General features: G+C 43.0%; 1 protein-coding gene across 1 annotated transcript; it reads left to right on the top strand.

Annotated features, from left to right (window-relative positions):
* LOC132383200 (late histone H2A.2.2-like) lies at positions 1 to 481 on the top strand. The gene has a single exon (XM_059954088.1). The coding sequence runs from the start codon at positions 36 to 38 to the stop codon at positions 426 to 428; it is 393 nt and encodes a 130-aa protein (XP_059810071.1). The 5' UTR covers positions 1 to 35; the 3' UTR covers positions 429 to 481.
* Positions 482 to 22,816: the final 22,335 nt, after the last annotated feature.

Here is a 22,816-nt window from a genome sequence, read left to right as displayed (position 1 = left end):
CAATTTTCTCATTCTCTGATTAGGAGTCTGTGAAAATGAGTGGACGAGGGAAAACCGGTGGTAAGGCTAAGAGCAAGCCCAAGTCTCGCTCGTCTCGGGCCGGACTGCAGTTCCCGGTGGGCCGTGTTCACAGGCACCTGAGAAAGGGTAATTATGCTGAGCGGGTGGGTGCCGGAGCCCCAGTCTACCTGGCTGCTGTACTCGAGTACCTGACGGCTGAAATCCTCGAGTTGGCCGGCAACGCGGCCCGAGACAACAAGAAGACCCGCATCATCCCCAGACACCTGCAGCTGGCCGTCCGCAACGACGAGGAGCTCAACAAGCTGCTGGGAGGGGTGACCATCGCTCAGGGCGGGGTACTGCCCAATATCCAGGCCGTGCTTTTGCCCAAGAAATCCGGCGGACCCGCCAACCCCAAGGGCAAATAAACAAGTGAAACGTCAGTTAAAAGACCCAAAGGCTCTTTTCAGAGCCACCCATATTGTCTAAGAAAAGGGCTGATACAGACTGGGGTGACTCCGGGTGTTTCCGATTTGCGTCGTAGCGTCTTACACTCTGAATCTAAAACGCTTTTCCTCCCCTGAAAATTAGAACATTTATCTGCACGTAGACCGCTCTCTCTGAACCCGGCCTCCGCCCCAGTCCCGAATTTTTTCTTTGGCGGTCGCCCTACGCTCTTGGTTGACTGCAGAGCGGTGCTTGATTGGGAGTAAATTGCCTAAACTGATTGGGGATTTCCTAATTCTCAAAGGAAATGCCCGATCAGAGAGCGCTCTTTTTCACCAATGAACGGGCAACAAGACGAGCTCTAAAACTAACTGCCAGACCACAAAAATTCTGAAATTTGTAAAGCCCGCCAAGATGAAAGTAATTTTATAGAACAGTACGAAACTAAATTTTATGTACATCTATAAGTTTGTGAATAGGACCACATGACCCCCATCCACTTATAAAATAGATTATGTTAATACTCAAAGTAAAATTTACTATCAGAGCACATCCGTCTCACCACATGCAACCCTGAATACTTTTTGATGCGTTCAAAGTACTGTTCAAAGTAAAATGACCAAACTATGTACAACATGGAGATAAGGAAATTTTACCTTAATCTAAATTTTTGATTGATTGAAGGGAGCAATCACGGTGGCTGGCTGAAGCCAAACACAACCCACCGAGAGACCACATTCTGATCCACATACAGCAAGTCTGAACATAATATGGCTGTGAGGCGACGATGGGGGATGGGTCTGAATAACCAGTGTTGCCCCGTGTGGCCTGACTGGCCTTAATCTGCACCAGACCTTCCTGGGAATGGTTTTATTCTTTTCCCAGTGTGTGGGCATCGCCAGCAGGGATACCAACATCTCCCGATCTCCAGTCCTCCTGGAGTGACTTTCAGAGGACAGAAGAGTCCGTCACGCCACTGTGACCTGGAGTCACACTGAGGCTGGCGAAAGGACGGCAGATTCGCTCCTCTAAAGGGAGTTACTGACACTGATGGGCTTTCACCACAGGCCTGTATTCGTCACACTGGACAAGCTGACTGTACCAGACCTATGGCTCTCCTGTGGTGCCCACTGGATCTGGTGCCCCACACACTAAAGTTTTGAAGTGGAAAATAAGTATATTGATGAGGGCAGTGTTGTTTACATACACTCCAACGAGGACGTTAGCATTTCAGGCATGGGAGTCCGGCCCAAACAGTCATAGCCTATCAGTGGGGTGAGGTGGCAAACCGGATCTAAAATCAGCTTGGCTTATGGGAAGCAGAGGGTAGTGGTGGTGAGTTGATAGTCTGTGACCAGTGGTGTGTCGCACAGATTGGTGCTAAGACCCTTTCTGTTTGTGGCAGACATCAACAACTTGGATGTTAATATAGTTGGTGTGATCAGCAAGTTTACAAACGACACAAAAATCTGCAGATGTGAAGATAGTGAGGAGGATAGTCTTAGACACATGATCTTTATCATCTGGACCACCAGGCAGAGGAATAGCAGATGGAATTTAATCTTGTGTACTGAGAAGGAAATGGCATATTGGTCTTTATGAAAGTGGGTTGGAGATTAGATATAGGGAATTATTGTTGTGTTTTACAGGAATTGTTGAGGTCACACTGGAGTACAGGGGATAGTTCTGGTCCCCAGACTGAAGAACAGATCACTTAAATGGATTCAACAGGACAGTTCCAGGGATGAGAGAGTTGTCCTATTATAAAATTCCAGAGAAATCAGATCCAAGTCCTTTAGGGTTTAGAAAAGAGCGGAGTGACTTTCCTGAATCATGTTGTCAGGGAGATGTTGAAATGACCTCCCACCCATGTTTAAAGTGTAGAATGGCAATTTCTGTTTGTGTAATAAGGATAAACTTCCGTAAAAATACTGGCACTGTATTCTAAGCACAGCACCGACCAGTGAGGACACAGACCAGTACAACATGCCACTCTCTAATTCAAGGACAGAGATTTAAGAAAACACAACACTGATTAGGTTTGCTAGAGAGGCTCCAGTGGAATTAAATTAGATATAAAGGGAGAGGGGAACCAAAGAGTAGGAACAGTTGTATGGGAGAAGGAAGAAAAAGAAGACAGTAAAGTTCTTTGTACTGTTAGAGATAAACAGAGAGGTAGAGGTGGAGAATTTCTTAAATGCATTTATTTTAATGCTAGGAGCATTGTAAGAAAGGTGGATGAGCTTAGAGCATGGATTGATACCTGGAAATATGATGTTGTAGCTATTAGTGAAACATGGTTGCAGGAGGGGTGTGATTGGCAACTAAATTTTCCTGGATTTTGTTGCTTCAGGTGTGATAGAATTGGAGGGACAAGAGGCGGAGGTGTTGCGTTGCTTGTCAGCGAAAATATTACAGCAGTGCTCTGGCAGGATAGATTAGAGGGCTCGTCTAGGGAGACTATTTGGGTGGAATTGCGGAATGGGAAAGGTGTAGTAACACTTATAGGGACGTAGTATAGACCATCTAATGGGGAGCGAGAATTGGAGCAGCAAATTTGTAAGGAGATAGCAGATATTTGTAGCAAGCACAAGGTTGTGATTGAGGGAGATTTTAATTTTTCACGCATAGACTGGGAAGCACATACTGTAAAAGGGATGGATGGTTTGGAGTTTGTGAAATGTGTGCAGGATAGTTTTTTGCAGCAATACATAGAGGAACCAACTAGAGAAGGGGCAGTGTTGGATCTTCTGTTAGGAAATTAAATAGGTCAGGTGACGGAGGTATGTGTTGGGGAGCACTTCGGGTCCAGTGATCACAATGCCATTAGTTTCAATATAATTATGGAGAAGGATAGGACTGGACCCAGGGGTGAGATTTTTGATTGGAGAAAGGCTCAATTTGAGGCAATGCGAAATGATTTAGAAGGAGTGGATTGGGACAATTTGTTTTATGGGAAGGATGTAATAGAGAAATGGCCGTCATTTAAAGGTGAAATTTTGAGGGTACAGAATCTTTATGTTCCTGTTAGGTTGAAAGGAAAGGTTAAAAGTTTGAGAGAGCCATGGTTTTCAAGGGATATTGGAAACTTGGTTAGGAAAAAGAGAGATATCTACAATAAATATAGGCAGTATGGAGTAAATGAGGTACTTGAGGAACATAAAGAATGTAAGAAGAATCTTAACAAAGAAATTAGAAAAGCTAAAAGAAGATACGATGTTGCTTTGGCAAGTAAGGTGAAAATAAATCTGAAGGGTTTCCACAGTTATATTAATAGCAAAAGAATAGTGAGGGATAAAATTGGTCCCTTAGAGAATCAGAGTGGACAGCTATGTGTAGAACCGAAAGAAATGGGGGAGATTTTGAACAATTTCTTTTCTTTGGTATTCACTAAGGAGAAGGATATTGAATCGTGTAAGGTAAGGGAAATGAGTAGGAAAGTTGTGGAAACTATGACGATTAAAGAGAATGAAGTATTGGCGCTTTTAAGGAATATAAAAGTGGATAAATCTCCGGGTCCTGACAGGATACTCCCTAGGACCTTGAGGGAGGTTAGTGTAGAAATAGCAGGGGCTCTGACAGAAATATTTCAAATATCATTAGAAACACGGATGGTGCTGGAGGATTGGCATATTGCTCATGTGGTTCCATTGTTTAAAAAGGGTTCTAAGAGTAAACCTAGCAATTATAGGCCTGTCACTTTGACGTCAGTGGTGGGTAAATTAATGGAAAGTATTCTTAGAGATGGTATATATAATTACCTGTATAGACAGGGTCTGATAGGCACAGTCAACATGAATTTGTGCATGGAAGGTCATGTTTGACAAATCTTATTGAATATTTTGAAGAGGTTTTGAGGAAAGTTGACGAGGGTAAAGCAGTGGATGTTGTCTATATGGACTTCAGTAAGGCCTTTGACAAGTTTCCGCACGGAAGGTTAGTTAGGAAGGTTCAATCATTAGGTATTAATATTGAAGTAGTAAAATGGATTCAACAGTGGCTGGATGGGAGATGCCAGAGAGTAGTGGTGGATAAGTGTTTATCAGGTTGGAGGCTGGTGACTAGTGGTGTGCCTCAGGGATCTCTACTGGGTCCAATGTTGTTTGTCATAAACATTAATGATCTGGATGATGGGCTGGTAAATTGGATTAGTAAGTATGCAGATGATACTAAGATAGGTGGTGTTGTGGATAATGAAGTAAGTTTTCAAAGTTTGCAGAGAGATTTAGGCTAGTTAGAAGAGTGGGCTGAATGATGGCAGATGGAGTTTAATGCTGATAAGTGTGAGGCGCTACATTTTGGTAGGAATAATCCAAATAGGACATACATGATAAATGGTAGGGCATTGAAGAATGCAGTAGAACCGAGTGATCTAGGAATAATGGTGCATAGTTCCCTGAAGGTGGAATCTCATGTGGGTAGAGTGGTGAAGAAAGCTTTTGGTATGTTGGCCTTTACAAATTAGAGCATTGAGTATAGGAGTTGGGATGTAATGTTAAAACTGTACAAGGCATTGGTAAGGCCGAATTTGGGAGTATTGTGTACAGTTCTGGTCACTGAATTATAGGAAAGATGTCAACAAAATAGAGAGAGTACAGATAAGATTTACTAGAATGTTACCTGGGTTTCAGCACCCAAGTTACAGAGAAAGATTGAACAAGTTAGGTCTTTATTCTTTGGAGTGTAGAAGGTTGAGGGGGGACTTGATAGAGGTATTTAAAATTATGAGGGGCATAGATAGAGTTGACGTGGATACACTTTTTCCATTGAGAGTGGGGAGATTCAAACAAGAGGACATGAGTTGAGAGTCTGGGGGCAAAAGTTTAAGGATAACACGAGGGGGAATTTCTTTACTCAGAGAGTGGTAGCTGTGTGGAACGAGCTTCCAGTAGAAGTGGTAGAAGTAGGTTCAATATTGTCATTTAAAGTAAAATTGGATAGGTATATGGACAGGAAAGGAATGGAGGGTTATGGCCTGAGTGCAGGTCAGTGGGACTAGGTGAGAGTAAGCATTCGGCATGGACTAGGAGGGCTGAGATGGCCTGTTTCTGTGTTGTAATTGTTATATGGTTATATATGATGGCCCAGAGCTGGACAATCCCAGTATTACACTGTAACTCTGAGCAATAAACATCATCAGCACTGTACTGTAAGGACATAGATCTTTATTACAACCAGTTGTAGAAATCTGAACATCAAAAAATACAAATATTGGAAATCTAAAACAAAAATTAAAAAAGCTGAAACACTCACAGAACACGCTATGTCTGGTGATTATTTCCAGAATTTTCAGGATTTGCCTTCATGTCCTGTCAGGGCACAGCCGAAGTCCCAGGGGATTTTGTAAATGGCTAATGTACCTTTATTTAAGAAGGGAACAGAAGAAAATCCTGGGACCTATAGACTGGTGAGCCTCTTATCAGTTGTAGGAAAATCCTTACTGATGGGATATATGAGCATTTAGAAACCCATGGCCTAATTTGGGAGAGCCAGCATGGCTTTGAGCATGTCAGGTCCAGCCTTACCAACTTGAATAAGTTTTATAATAAGGTGATGAGAGAAATTAATGACGGTAGAGCAGTGGATGTTGTGTCCGTGGATTTTAGGAAGGCATTTGACTAAATCCCTGATGGGAGGCTAATCTGGAAGATTAACATGCATTGGATTCCGCAGTGAATTGGCTGTTTGGATTTAGAAATGACTTGCCCATAGAAGACAGAGTAGTGGTTGAAAGGTTTTATTCGAGCTGGAGGCAAGAAGTTATGTTGCAACTGTTACACCTGTGCTCCAACTCTGAGGGGCCGAAGGCTACAAAGTAACCCCCTCCTTTTTGAGAATCACAAGATCACTATTAATTCAGGTCAGGAGACCCAGGAAATGAGAGAAAGACACGTAGAATCCACGAAACGGTTTGGAATGTCCGGGCCCCTCAGCGATACAAAGCCACAGGAAACGGCCATTGTCTCTTGGAGACGGAATTGTGTATTGAGTACTGTACTTCATGGAAGCCCTCAGAGAATGAACAGAGGGGGGTTAGTGGAGGGCTTGCATCATCCCAACCTGATTGACATCTGAGACCCTGTGAGTCAGGATAAAAGAGAGTCTGGGGAACAACCCCTTGAGACGCACCCGGAGAAACACTAGAAATCCCGTGACAGCGTTTAATAGCGACAGCCGGTGGGGCTCGCGTGTGTCCTTTTCCTTGGCCTAGGAATTGGCGGGCTTCCACGGAACGGCTTAGCTAAAGGACCGACTACAAAAACGGAACTCTCGAAGGATCGACATCATAAAAAGGAACAGCTGGCAAGTTTAAAACATCTGTCTCTCTTGACTCCAACCAAAGGCTGCAGCCTGAATGAGCTAATGACTTTTATATTTCCATCGGACAATACGTTATCCCCTAGACAACGATAGAGCTTATTACTTATTGATTATTATCATACCCGCACTGTTAGATTTAGTATTGATGATGTATATTATCTGTATGTTTGCATTGATATTATTTTTGTGTATTTTTACCAATAAATATTGTTAAAAATAGTACCATCAGACTTCAACGGACCTCTCTATCTTTGCTGGTAAGTGACCCAGTTATGGGGTATGTAACAACTTGGGGTTCTCATCTCGAGATTTGACACCAAATTGGGGGGCCAGTGAATCGGGCTTGTAAGTCCAAACTTGGATCTGGTACGTGGGTAGCCAGACGGGAAACCAGCAAAGATGGATGTGGATGAACTTATAGAAAACCCGACTCTGGAGGCGCTAGAGGCGGCCACCAAATCGGACTTGATAAATTTGGCAAAGGGACTAAACCTCGCAGAGGTGAGGTTGTCAATGAAAAAGCGGGAGGTGCGAAGGGCAATAACTCAGTATTATATTGGGAAGAATGTGTTTGCAGCTGAGGTATTGGAAAATATCCCTGAAAAGGTACCAGCTAGTGGGACGGCTCAGTTAGAGTTGGAGAAATTAAGGTTGGAACATGCAATTAAGTTAAAGCAGCTGGAAGCAGCTGAGAAGGAGAAGGAAAGGGCCGACAAACAAAGGGAGCATGCCTCCAGCTAAAGGAGTTAGAGGTGAAACGGGAGCATCAGCTAAAGGAGTTAGAGGTAAAAAAAGAGCAGGACAGAGCTGAGAAACAAAGACAGCATGAAATTCAGTTAAAACAGCTGGAAGCAGCTGAGAAGGAGAGAGAGTATGAGGAGGCAGCAAAACAGAGGCAACATGACTTGGATATGGAGAAGTTAAGGCAAGAGCGAAGAGCTCAAGGGTCAGACCAAGAGGAGCGGTTTAATGTTAGTCGGGAGTTGAGGTTAGTACCTCCATTCGAGGAGATGGATGTTGATAGTTATTTCTTGCTTTTTGAAAGGTGGCAGTGAATCAGAAGTGGCCCAAAGAGCAGTGGGTGGTGTTGTTACAAAGTGTGTTAAAAGGGAAGGCACAACAGGCATATGCGGCATTGTCCATGGAGGAGGAAGAGGCGGAGAATTATGCCAAAGTAAAAGAGGCCATTCTCTGGACTTACGAATTGGTACCTGAAGCGTATAGTCAAAAGTTCAGAAATTTAAAGAAAGGGTGGAATCAGACGTATACCGAGTTTGCCTATGAGAAGGGTGTGCTCTTGGATCGTCGGTGTACAGCAGAAATAGTGGAAGAGGACTTTTGGCGTCTCAGGGAGTTAATTCTGATTGAGGAATTTAAAGGTTGTGTTTCGGAGGATATCCAGATTTGTATTTGAATGAGAAGCTGAATAAGTCCATCTCCGAATTTGCCCTAACCCACAAGACAAAGTTTTCCTCGAATAAAGGTTCCAGAGAGACCGTGGGAACGATAGAGAAAGCCCGCTGGCTGAGGCAGAGGTCCCGCCGGGAGCTAGTGGTAAGATTGAGGGGGAGAGTCAAGACGGCCAGAGATTTCCGGGCTTGACCTGTTTTAATTGTGGAAAGGGGGGACACATTGCATCTAGGTGCTTTGCTCCGAGGAAGGAGACAGGTAAAGGGAAAGCAGCAGTCCCTATAGGATGTGCCGTGCTAATCAGTAAATCGACAAGAGATCCCCGGGTAGACAGAGTACGAGAAGGGTCTGAGACTTGTATGTCAAACGGAACTGTGTCTTTGAGGGAGGGAGACCCACCAGTTCCCGTGCGGATCTGGAGAGACATGGGCGCTGAACTGTCATTGGTTAGCAGTAAGGTACTGGATTTTGGTCACAAGACGGAAATGGTAGCTGTGAAAGGAATAGGAAAAGGGACAGAAATGGTGCTCTTGCATAGGATCATTATGAATTGTGAGCTGGTATCTGGACCAGTTGAAATGGGGGTGCGATCAGAATTCCCGAGGACTGACGCGGACCTCCTTCTGGGTAATGATTTAGCTGGTGGTAAGGTTTGGTCAGCAATGACGCGGACGAGACAGCCAGTGGAGGTCCCGCCCCTAGATCCCAAGATCTATCCCGCATGCGCGGTCACTCACAGCATGTCGAGAAAGGCAGCTGAGAATGAGAGCAGTTTAAATCCGGCCAGTATCGATTTGGCCGAGATGTTTTTACTGACCCTGTACCACGAGGGTTCAGGGGGTGGTAAAACGAAGAGTAGTAAAGTGAAAGAGAGTAAGGGAGAGGAGGTAGTCCTTCCCTTAGCAAGGAGAAAAGTTCTAGAGGCACGAAATAAAGATAAGAAACTGATAGAGCTGTTAAAAGGTCCAGAGTTGGACATGGATGATCTGTCTGGTTTGGCAGAACTGTTTGAAGAAGTTGAAAATTCTAAAGGTGTTCCCGATAATGAAATGAGGGCAGTTCTAGATGAACAGGGTGCCCTTACCTTGAAGAAGTCTGCTGGGTTGGCAGATGAGGTTGTTTCAGCCCGCGGGGTTGAGTTTACTCCGGAAGGGAATTGCCCAGAGAGTAGCTGGGAGGATCAGGGGAATTTAGAATTTGAACAGGGTACGGGTATTGAAAGCCTGGAAGAGGCAAATGTCTCATTTGAGTGTGTCCAAGATGTGGATGCATGTGGTACTGAATCTAGTAATGGAGCTCAGAAAAAGTCTGAGGAACTTGATTCAATTGAAAAGGAATGCAGTCCTTGTGGGACAGATGGACTTGGTTCAGTGAAGAAAGGGTTAACCTTGGTAATAGTGGGAAGTGAGAGTTCCCAGGTGTTTGTGCTCAAAGGTGTGTTAAAAGTTAGTGAGGAGATCAAAGGTGGTGAGGTGAATATTATTATTGAAGGAAAAGGGAAAGTTCCCAAATGAATGAAGAAAATTTAAAGGCTGGACTGATATCAGAAGCAGCAACCAGGCTACAGAGACAATGGCTTGGTACCACAAAGCCTGTGAATCAATTACAGGTTGAGTTGGAAGGTAAAGGGGCCCCACATGCTATTGTTATTCCAGAGTGTGGTGTGAAACCGCAGAATTCGAAATGCTGTTTCAACAAAGAGGGATCGCTGGCATTGAGACCTAATAACCTGAAGGGTCCTGAAGAGAAAACTAGCACCTTGCGTAAAATTAAAGAATTGTGTGGAAATTCGGAAAATGGTCTAAGTTTCGAACACATTGTTGATAAAATAACCCCTATGACAGGAGCGGGTGAAAGCCTATTTTGCCAGGGTGCACAAGCTCACTACGAGGGAATTAACCGGAAAAGAGGCGAGGGTTAATGGGACACCATTTTTAAATAGCAGAAGCCGGTTTTAAGGGATTTCGACAAAGCATGTGAATAACAAAGACAACTCTTTAGCTTTTGTTTGCTAAAGAAAATAAGAAATAAAAAAATAGATGGTTATTAAATTGGAGTCTGATGCTGCAAGTCTTTAGTAAGGTGCAAGATGTTAAGGTATTAAAGAAAGTGACAATGTAATCGTTAACTGTTTAGATGCTGAATTGAATGTATAACTGTATTACTCTGTAGAGAAAAAAACTTTTATATTGTGTTAGATTCTAAAATCCTGTAAGACTCTGTATTACTTCGTTTTTACTGATGGTAAAAACGCATTGAAGAAAGGGGGTGTTACGCCTGTGCTCCAACTCTGAGGGGCTGAAGGGTACAAAGTAGCCCCCTCCTTTTTGAGAATCACAAGATCACTATTAATTCAGGTCAGGAGACCCAGGAAATGAGAGAAAGACACGCAGAATCCACAAGGGGTTTGGAATGCCTTGGCCCCTCAGCGATACAAAGCCACGGGAAATGGCCATTGTCTCTTGGAGACGGATTTGTGTATTGAGTACTGTACTTCATGGAAGCCCTCAGGGAATGAACAGAGGGGGGTGGGTGGAGGGATTGCATCATCCCAACCTGATTGACATCTGAGACCCTGTGAGTCAGGATAAAAGAGAGTCTGGGGAACAGCCCCTTGAGACGCAACCGGAGAAATGCTAGAAATCCCGTGACAGCGTTTAATAGCGACAGCCGGTGGGGCTCGCGTGTGTCCTTTTCCTTGACCTAGGAATTGGCGGGCTTCCACGGAACGGCTTAGCTAAAGGACCGACTACAAAAACCGAACTCTCGAAGGATCGACATCATAAAAAGGAACAGCTGGCAAAACATCTGTCTCTCTTGACTCCAACCAAAGGCTGCAGCCTGAATGAGCTAATGACTTTTATATTTCTATCGGACAATATATTATCCCCTAGACAACGATAGAGCTTATTACTTATTGATTATTATCATACCCACACTATTAGAGTTAGTATTGATGATGTATATTATCTGTATGTTTGCATTGATATTATTTTTGTGTATTTTTACCAATAAATACTGTTAAAAATAGTACCATCAGACTTCAACGGACCTCTCTATCTTTGCTGGTAAGTGACCCAGTTACGGGGTACGTAACACAACTTTATAGAACACATCTGGAGTATTGCATACAGTTCTGGTCACCACAGTATAAGAAGGCTTTGGAAAGGGTGCAGAAGTTGTTTACCAGGACACTGCCTGGTTGAGAAGGAATGTGCTATCACAGGATAAACAGTTGTTTTCTTTGCAGCGCTCTAGGTCGAGGGAGATCTGATGGAGGTTTTCACGATTATGCGAGGCATAGATAGAGCAGACAGAGAGTATCTGTTTCTCAGAGCTGAAATGTCTAATACTAGAGGGCACACATTGAAGGTGAGAGGGGCTAGGTTCAAAGAGGATGTGAGGAATAAGTTACTTATTCAGAGAACTGGGGATGCCTGGCATGGTAGTAGAGACAAATACATTAGAGGCTGTTTGGATAGGCACATGGAGGTAAGGAAGGTAGAGGGATATGGATTTAGCACAGGTAAGAGGGATTGAGTATTTTTTGATATGCTTTTGGCACAACATTGTGGGTTGAATGGCTGATTCCTGTGCTGTACTGTTCCATGTTTTTATTTCAGTCACACAATCGCCTGCACACCCACAGAACAGTGCTTTACAAAGTGACAAACAATTGTAAACAAATATTATTTATTTTTTAAATTGTCACGTGTTCTTTCCTGGTTCAGCTCAGGGTATTTGCATATTAGACCATAAGACACAGGAGCAGAATTAGGCCATTTGGCCCATTGAGTCTGCTATGCTGTTCAATCATGGCTGATCCTTTTCTCCCTTCCTTAGTACCACTGCTTGGCATTCTCCCCTAACCTTTGATGCCAGTTCCAATCAAGAACCTATCAATATCTGTTTTAAATACACCAATGACCTGGTCTATAGATGCCTATGGTAACAAATTCCACAAATTCACCACCCTCTAGCTGAAGAAATTTCTCCGCATCTCTGTTTCAAATGGACACTCCTCTGTCCTAAGGCTGTGCCCTCTTGTCCTAAACTCCCCACCCTGGACAACTCCCTTTCCACATCTACTCTATTTAGGCCTTTCAACATTTGAAAGATTTCAATGAGATCCCCACCAAATCCTTCGAAACTTCAGTGAACACAGACCCAGAGCTATCAAGCAGTCTTTCTGTGATAACCCTTTCATTCCCAGAATCATCCTTGTGAACCTCCTCTGAACCCTCTCCAATGTCAGCACATCTTTTCTTAGATGAGGAGCCCAAAACTGCTCACAGTACTCAAGGTGAGGCTTCACCTGTGCCTTATAAAGCCTCAACATCACATCCTACTCTTGTATGCTAGACCTCTTGAAATGAAAGCTAACATGGCTTTGGCTTCCTCACCACTGACTCAACTTGCAAGTTAACCTTTAGGGTGTTCTGCACAAGGCCTCCCAAGTCCATTTGCATCTCAGAATTTTGGGATTTTTCCCCATTTATAAAATAGTTTGCACATTTATTTCTACTATCAAAGTGAATGACCATGCATTTTAAAATGTTATATTTCATTTGCCACTTTCTTGCCCATTCTTTGTGATTGTGAAGGGTGAGCGCTGGCTGCCCGGCTTTTGATTACGCTGGATTGGAGAGGTGAGAACTTGTCACTCTGCCAGAGAGTGTTGCCCAGGTTTTCTGCGTTCTGGATGTGGACTTTGACAGTAGATTTTTGCTTTCATCTTATAGTTTTTTTATATTCTGTGTTTCTCGCCTGATCTTTTTCTTTTTTTTGTGCAGGGAAGGGATTTGGGTGTTGATGTGCCTGTTCTGTTTTTGTTCATTTTTTTGTTTGGGAAGGGGGGACTTGGGAGTTGGTGATTGTGCTGTCTTTCGTTTCTTCGTGGTTTCATGCTACCTGGAGAAGAAGAATTTCAGAGTTGTATACTTTGATAATAAATGCATCTTTGAACATTAGTAATGTCAACATGACCTGGATCAACATATTGATGTGTGGAGGCTGGCATGCTTCAAGGACTATCAGGTGATGCCAATTCAGGGCTACCCATCTTGGAACGTCTTTGGACGAGATGCCAGATGAAGATCGATTCAACCTTGGTTCCAGAATGGATAGACTCAAGTCTGTCCTTCCTGTGCCACACTTCAATTACAAGTGTGAATGCCATACAAATCAGCAATTGACAGGAATCAATGAAAACATTCCACACTACACTGTACAGAAACAGTCAGTCGTGCACTACAAGGGTAAAGAATGTTACAACACCAAGTTCTTCAACACAAGGACATAGACCCATAAAACCCTTCACACTGTGCAGTGAGCAAACAGACCTGTAAACTCCCAGTATTAGGTACCAAAGTGTCAACCAGTCTTTGGGCCCAGGGGATGCGGACTGAAATATATAGTTCTCACTTACTGAAGAGAAAGGCAACGTGGTCAGTGATTTCATTTGTGAGCCTAGAGGATAGGGACACAATTAGGCTATTTAGCCCAATGAATCTGCTCTGCCAATCAATCATGGCTGATTTACCGTCCCTCTGGCTCTCATTCAATGGTTCCATTTACTGTAATATCAGAGAGCGTATACTATATACAACCTGAAATTCTTACTCTTCGCAGACATTCTCTAATTCCCAAAGAATGAATGACAGAAAAAACATAAGAACACCAAAGCCCTGTCCCCCCGCCACGCAGAAGCAGTATCAAGAACTATCCCACCACTCATTCTTGCATAAAGTACACACTTATTCTAGCATAAATCCCCTCCACACACAAAGGAAGCAATGCCAAAGCCCCCAAGGAGAGACCATGATGTACAGTTTATCAAAACCTATGTGTTCACTTTAGCATTTTGACATCCCACTGGCATCCTCTCTGATGAACAAGGCAGAGACAGATATCACTCCTTCTACAGCCAGAGGAGACAACAGTCGTGATTTCAATGTTGCATTCTGCCTGAAGCATTGGTTTATTTTTCGAGTTCTTTGACTCAAGAATCAGCAGCAAACTCTCCCTCACCATCAAGAGATGGAGCAGTTGATTAACTACTGAGTGCAGAGCCCTCTGACAGCTGCTCTGATTCTCTTCGACGTTCTGGCTCCTGTTATGCTTCAGTTCATGACACCAGTGAGAGTTCATCTCCACAGGGCTATGCAAAGCCCTGAAGGCACCTGACCAGGCTGAAGCAGGACATATTGAAATGCAGCCGGTCAGCAAGCTTCAAGCATGGAAGCACGCTGCCGTGCAGAACTGTGGTTTGAGTGCATCTCCCCATAACATTTGATCAAGAACCAATCAACTTCTCCTTCAAAAATACCCATTGATTTGGCTTCCAAAGCCATCTGTAGCAATGAATTCCACAGATTCACCACTTTCTGATAAGAAATTCTCCCTCGATTCTATTCCAAAGGGACGTATTTTGAGGCTGTGCCCTCATTTCTGTTCTAAGGAGACATCCTTGTATTCTGATACTGTGCCCTCTAGTTCTAAACTCCCCCACTATAGGAAAAATCCTCTCCGCATCCACAGAATACAGGCCTTTCAATATCCGATATATTTCAATGAGATGCCCCATTATTTTTCTAAGCATCAGTGAGTAGAGGCCCAGAGCCATCAAACACTCCTCAGACATTAACACTTTAATTCCTAGAATCATTCTCATGGACACTCTTCAACACCAGCACATCTTTTCTGAGAAAATGGGCCCACAACTGTTCACAATACTCCAAGTGCAATGTTACCAATGCCTTATAAAGCCTTAGCATCTTTACTTTTCTATACCAGTCTTCTCAAAACGCTAACAGTGCATTTGCCTTCATTACCACTGGCTCAATCTGCAGGGAATCCTGCCTGAGAACCCCCTTTGCACCTCTGATGTCTGATTTTTTTTCCCATTTAGAAAATAATCTATGCCTTTATTCCTTCCACTAAAGTTCACGACCAAACACCTTCCTACACAGTATTCCACCAGACATTCTTTGCCCATTCTCCTAATCTAAGACATTCTGCAGACTCCTGTTTCCTCAACATTACCTACTCCTCCACCTATCTTTGTATTTTCTACAAACCTGGCCACAAAGTCACCAGTTCCATCATCCAATTTATTGACATACAAGTTGAAAAGAATTGACCCCTGTGGACACCACTAGCCAAGCCAAAAAAAGGTCACCTTTATTCCTATTCTTTACGTCCTGCCAGTCAGCTAACCTATTATCCATGTCAGTACCTTTCCAGTAAGAGCACGGGCTCTTGTTAAGCAGTCTCATGTGTGGCACCTTGACAAAGGCCTTTTGAAAATCCAAGTAAACAATATCCTCTGACCCTTTGTCATCTATCCTACCTGTTACTTTCTCAAAAATTTCCAACAGATTTGCCAGGTAAGATTTCTCAATAAGGAAGTCATGCTGACTTTGGCCAACTTTATCATGTGCTTCCAAGTACCGTGAAACCTCAACTTTAATAATGAATTCCAACATCTTCCCAACCACTGAAGACAGATTAACTGACCTACATGTAAGAAGGAAAATTTTGAGTTTAGCAGGGATCAGAGTGAACTTAGAACATAGAACATTACACCATAGTACAGGCATTATGGCCCATCAAGTTGTGCTGATCTTTTAACCTGCCCTAACATCAATCTAACCCTTCCCTCCCACGTAGCCCTCCATTTTTGATGAGCTTATCCCAGCCTGCTGTAAGAGAGAAGAAAGGAGACCTTCTCTGGTTACAGGTGAGGTGTCATGCTCACATTCATTCCTGACTGTAACTCACAGGTGTCTCTGTCTGCTGTTTTCATTGATAAGCGATTTCAACTGTTCTTTTAACAGTTAGGAGCCATCTTACTTGTAAGATTCCACAAATGAAATAATCTCTCAGTGCATCATTAAGCCCATCACTCAACTGACAAAGCTTGGACAACTTTTAAAATTTAGTCCTGTAAGCTAAAATGGGCTTTCCTTCCTTTTGATTTCACTTATGAAGCTGAAAACATTTTGCAAGCAACAACGGTTTTGGTTCTAAATGTTCCCGCATTATGTTTACAATATCAGCAAAGCTCATTTTGGCTGGTTTGGTTGGAGCAGTTAAACTTCTAAGCAAACTTTATGCCTTTCCATCTGCATCACTCAGTAGAACTGGCACTCACTTTGTATTGGCAATTTCATTTGCTTCAAAATACTGCCCAATTCATTCGGTATACAAAATCAATTACCTGTTGTGGACTGGAATGCGTCAAACTTTCCAATGCAGCCAGCTATTTCTGCAAATTTTTAAATTTATGATTATTACTATCTAGTATTCACTTTTGTGAAACCATCAATTTTATCCAGTTTCTGCATTTTTTTTCTCAACTGCCTCTCTCCCCTTTCAAAGCAACTCATGCTATGCTTTTTTAAACTAAAGTATTTTTCTCCTCTTACAAAGAAAAGAAAATTGCTGCTCTTCAACAGGCAGGTTGTCATCTTGAGTTAATTTTAAAACTTTCTCGTCACCTCTGTCATGTTTTGCAACTCCAAGAACTAATCAAAAGAAAATCCTAGAGGTTCGGATATATGTATCTATCTAGTTTCTTTTGTGAGACACTCACATGTGATGTGGTGGCATAATGATGTATGCCATTCACATACTTTTTACATGAATTAAGAATGCTTAAATCAAACAATATATTTACAAGATATTGACTCCATTCTATCCCCCTTGCCTCAGTACCTTCCCATCTACATTTGTGACTCTTCACGTGCCCTCGATCTCCTCAACAAGGACCTGGACCCCCTGCAATTTGCCTATTGCCACAATAGGTCAGTTGCAGACACAATCTCAATGGATCTTCACATGGCTTTAGGCCACCTGGACAACACAAACACCTATGTCAGGATGCTGTTCATCGATGATACCTCAGCATTTAACACCATCATTCCCACAACCCTGATTGAGAAGTTACAGAAGCTGGGCCTCTGTACCTCCCTCTGCAATTGGTTCCTCGACTTCCTAACCAGAAGAGTACAATCTGTGTGGATTGGTGATAACATCTCCTCCTGGCTGACGATCAACACTGGTGCACCTCAGGGGTGTGTGTTTAGCCCACTGCTCTACTCTCCATATACCCATAACTGTGTGGTTAGGTATAGCTGAAATACCATCTATAAATTTGCTGATGATACAACCATTGTTGGTAGAATCTCAGATGGAAACAAGAGCACATACAGGAGTGAGATATACCAACTAGTGGAGTGGTGTCACAGCAACAACTTTGCACTCAACGTTAGTAAGATGAAAGATCTGATTATGAACTTAAGGAAGGGTAAGATGAAGGAACACATGTCAATCCTCATAGAGGGATCAGAAGTGCAGAGAGTGAGCAGTTTCAAGTTTCTGAGAACCTAACCTGGACCCAACATATCGATGCAGTTATAAAGAGAGCAAGACAGGGACTATACTTCAATAAGAGTTTGAAGAAACAACATGTCAACAAAAACACTCAAAAACTTCTACAGATGTACTGTAGAGAGTAAGGCTGCATCACTGTCTGATATGGGAGTGGGGGGCTTCTGCACAGGACCTAAAGAAGCTGAAGAGGATTGTAAATTTAGTCGGCTCCATCTTGGGTACTAGTCTCTGTGGTACCCAGGATATCTTCAAGGAGCAGTGTCTCAGAAAGGCAGCGTCCATTATTAAGGACCTCCAGCACCCAGGGAATGCCCATTTCTCATTGTTGCCATCAGGTAGGAGATACAGAAGCCTAAAAACACACACTGAGTGATTTTCAGGAATAGCTTCTTCCCCTCCACCACATGATTCCTAAATGGACATTGTACCCATAAGCACTACCTCACTTTTTAAATATATATATACACACACACACACACACACACACACACACACACACACACGGGGTGATTGATAAGTTTGTGGCCTAAGGTAGAAGGAGATAAATTATACAGCTCTCGTTACATGGACATGCAGTTCAACTCTTTGACTGATTACGCAGAAAGTTTGAAGTTAATACACAGACCAATATAACATGCCACTCTCTCATTCAAGGACAGAGATTTAAGAAAACACAACACTGATGGCCCAGAACTGGACAATCCCAGTACTACACTGCAACTCTGTCTGATAAACATCATCAGCATCATACTGTAAGGACTTACCAACCAGTTGTAGCAAAATGAACATAAAGAGAAAGTCCTGGGAACGAGAGACTGGTGAGTTTCATGTCAGCTGTAGGGAAATTGCTGCGGAAAATTCTTAGTGATAGGATGTATGAGCATTTGGAAACCCATGACCTAATTTGGTATGGCTTTGGGTTTGAGTACGTCAGGTCATGCCTTACCAACTTGACTGAGTTTTTTGACAAGTTGTTGAGGGAGATTGATGAGGATAGAACAGTGGATGTTGTGTACATGGATTTTAGAAAGGTGTTTGACTAAGTCCGTGAAGGGAGGCTAAGTTGGAAGATTAAAATGCATGGAATCTGCAGTGAATCGGCTGTTTGGATTCAGAATTGGCTTGTCCATAGAAGACAAAGGGTAGTGGTTGAAGGGAACTGTGCTGGGACCTCTGCTGTTTGTGATGTATATAAATGGTCTGCATGAAAATGTAGAAGGGTAGGTTAGTAAGTTTGTTGATGATACCAAGATTGTTGGAATTGTGTATAATGTAGATGATTGGCAAAGAATACAGCACAATATAGATCATTTGCAGATATGGGCAGAGAAATGGCAGATGGAATTTAACCTGTTAAATGTGAGGTTAGGGCAAATGCAAGGAGACAGTACAGTGTTAGGGGCAAGATCCTTAACAACGTTACTGAGTAGATGTATCTTGGGATCCAAGTATCTTGGCTACACGTGTCGATAAGGTGGTTAAGAATACTTGTTTTTATTAGTCAAGGCAAGAGGTTATGTTACAACTTTATAAACCTCTGGTTAGGCCGCATCTGGAGTATTGCATACAGTTTTGGTCACTACACTTTAAGGAAGATGTTGAGGCGTTGGAGAGGGTGCAGAAGAGGTTTACCAGGATGTTGCCTGATTTAGAGAGAATGTGCTATCATGGGAGGCTGGATAAACTTAGGTTGTTTTCTTTGGAGCACTGGAGGTCGAGGGAGATCTGACAGAGGTTTTCAAGATTATGAGATGCAAAGATACAGCAGACAGAGAGTATCTGTTTCCAGGGTTGAAATGTCTCATATACCAGAGGGCACACATTGTAGTTTCTAAGGTGATGTAAAGGGTAACTTATTTACTCAGGGAGTTGGGGATGCCTGGCATACATTGCCTGGTATGGTGGAAGAGACAAATACATCAGAGGCTTTTAAGAGACATTTGGCTAGGCACATGAACGTAGGGAGGATGGAGGGATTGAATAGGTAATAGGGATTAGTACTTGGGTGTTTTTAGATTTGCTTTTGAGCTGGTTTGACATAACTTTATGGACTGAATGGCCCATTCTTGTGCTGTTCTCTTCTATGCTTTTATTCCAGTCACACAGAACCTGCACATCCACAGAACTGTGCCAGTGGGACACACTTGACTTTTACGAAGTGACAAATATATGTAAACAAAAATTATTTCAAAAATTGTTACATGTTTTTTCCTGGTTCAGCTCAGGGTATTTGAATATGAGACCATAAGACCACAAGAGCAGAATTAGGCTATTTGGCCTATCCAGTCTGCTTTGTCATTCAACCATGCCTGATCCTTTTTCTCCCTCCTTAGTGCCACTCCCCACCTTTCTCCCTATAACCTTTGATGCCATTTCCAATCAAGAACCTATCAATCTCTGTCTTAAATTCACCCAATAAGCTGGCCTCCACAGCTGCCTGTGGTAACAATTTCCACAGATGCACCTCTGGCTAAATAAATTTCTCTATATCTGTTTTAAATGGATGACCCTCTATCCTGAGACTGTGCCCACTTGTTCTTGACTCCCCCACCATGGGAAACATCCTTTCCACATCTATTCTGTCTAGGCCTTTCAGCAGTCGAAAGGTTTCAATGCTATCTACCTCAAATCCTTCTAAATTCCAGTGAATACAGACACAGGGCTATCTAACATTGCTCATATGATAACCCTTTCATTCCCAGAATCATTCTTGTGAATCTCCTCTTAACCCTTTCCAATAACAGCACATCTTTTCTTAGATGAAGAGCCCAAAACTGTTCACAATACTCAAGGTGAGGCCTCACCAGTGCCTTATAAAGCCTCAGTTTCACATCCCTGCTCTTGTATTGCAGACCGCTTGAAATGAATGCTAACATTGCATTTGGCTTCCTCATAACCGACTCAACCTGCAGTTAACCTTTAGGGTGTTCTGCACAAGGACTTGCAAGTCCCTGAGCATCTCAAAGTTTTGGGCTTTCTCCCTATTTATGTAAAGGGGGTTTCTTCTTTTTTTCTTTGTTACTGTGTATGTAATCAAAAGGGCTTTTTGTTTTGTTAACTAGCAGGAATGCTTCTTTGTTGCGAGAGAGTGCTGGAAGCTTGTTGGGAAAGGGCTTCTTTGTTTTGTTAAAAGCAGGAATGCTTCTTTGTTGCGAGAGAGTGCTGGAAGCTTGTTTGGGTTAAAATTTACTGATAACGAGAATTGTATTCCTTTGTAAACCAAATGGGGATTAATGATGTTCTTTCTTCTGAGTCTGTAAGCTATTGTTGACGGGCTTTTGGGCAGATCGGCGCGATGGGGTTGAGACAGAGGACGCAATGCTGTAAGCTGGGCGAGGAACGGACCCCAAGCGGGGGTCCGAGGCCAGGAGGTACTCCGAGGAGAGGAGATGAAGCTAGATGTGCTTGGTTGACCACTTCAGAGGGTCCTGAGCTGCGAGTCGAGGAGTTTGGAGGGGATCGAATGGTGGCCAGAAGACTTCAGTATTTGAGCTCCAACGGTTGTGCACGAAGTGGTTTGGACTTTGATAAGTTTGGTGCCTTTTCTTTATTTTTTTCTTCATATATACTGTCATCATTATTAATCACTTAGTTATAGTAACCTTTATAAATTGTACTCATTTAATCGCTTATGGTGTACTGTCTGTTTTTGGGCGAGGCGGGGACATCACACAGCATCCACACCAGCTGATTACCCAGTTTGGCGGGGCCGAAGGCTGCTTCCCCTAGACGAGAATGAGCTGAGCGAGCCTGAGGCGACCCGGGGGTTACATTTAGAAAATAGTTTGCACATTTATTTCTACTACCGAAGTGCATGACCATGCATTTTAAACCATTGTATTTCATTTGCCACTTTCTTGCCCATTCTTTGTACTTGTGGAGAGTGAGCACAGGCTGACTGTCTTTTGATTGCTCTGTGTTGGAGAGGGGAGAGCCTGCCAGAGAGTGTTGCCCAGGTTTCTGGGTTTTGCTATGGACTTTGACTATAGGCTTTTTCTGAGTGTTATAGATTATTATATTTTACGTTTTTCGCCTGATCTTTCTCATTCTTCTGTGCGGGGAAAGGGACTTGGGAGTTAATGTGCCTATTCTGTTTTGTTAGTTTTTTTTGTGTGGGGAGGAGGATTTATGGGTTGATGTGTCTCTTCTGTTTTTGTTCATTTTTTTGTGCAAGAGGGGGGATTTGGGGGTTGATGACCATGTAGCCTTGCTTGTCTTTCATGGATTCATGGCTACCCGGAGAAAAAGAACATTACAGCTGTATACTTTGATAGCAAATGTATCTTTGAACATTTGTACCAACAAGACTCCTGCATGACCTGGGTCAACACGTTGATGTTGTATGGAGGTTTGCATGCTTCAAAGACTCTATCAGGGCCACCCATGTTACAACGGCTTTGGACAAGATGCCAGATGAAGATCTCGCCAACCCCAACTCCCAAACGGACAGGCTCACACTTTTCCTCCTTGGTCACACTTCAATTAGAAGTGTGAATGCCGCACGAAACAACAAGAAAGAAATCAATGAAAACACGCCACACTACACTGTACAGAAACAGTCAGCAATGCACTACAAGGATAAAGAGCTTTACACAAGTCTTTCAACACAAGGGCACAGACCTATAGAGCTCTCCACACTGTGCCAAGAGCATACAGACCTGTAAACACCCACTATTAGGGACAAAAGTGTCAACCTGTCTTTGGGACCAGAGGATGTGGACTGAAATATATAGTTCCCATCTGTATTTCCTGAACAGAAAGGCACTGTGGTCAGAAATGTAATTTGTAACGATGATGTTCTAGAGCATATTAACATAAAAAAGACCATAAGACACAAGGACATGATAAAGGCTATTTGGCCCATTGAACCTGCTCCACCAATCAATCATATCTGATTTACTATCACTCCGACTCATTCAATGGTTCAATCGTTCCATTTAATATTGAGATTTTATACTGAAATTCTTACTCCCCGCAGACATCCGCAAAACAGAATGGAATCCACTTAGTCTCCTATCCTCCAAGGAATAAAGAACTCACCCGCCCATCTCTCCCTATAACTCAAGTCCTCTAGGTTGGTTTGCAGGTGCAGTATACTATCAAGAAGGTAAATGGGATGTTGGCCTTCATTACTAGAGGGACTGAACTTAAGAGCAGGGAGGTTATGCTGCAACTGTACAGGGTACTGGTGAGAACACACCTGGAGTACTGCATGCAGTTCTAGTCTTTTGCTTGTAAAGGA

The sequence above is a fragment of the Hypanus sabinus genome, chromosome 29, assembly GCF_030144855.1.
Source record: "Hypanus sabinus isolate sHypSab1 chromosome 29, sHypSab1.hap1, whole genome shotgun sequence".
Taxonomy (NCBI): domain Eukaryota; kingdom Metazoa; phylum Chordata; class Chondrichthyes; order Myliobatiformes; family Dasyatidae; genus Hypanus; species Hypanus sabinus.
This window is presented reverse-complemented; position numbering and strand designations above follow the sequence as displayed.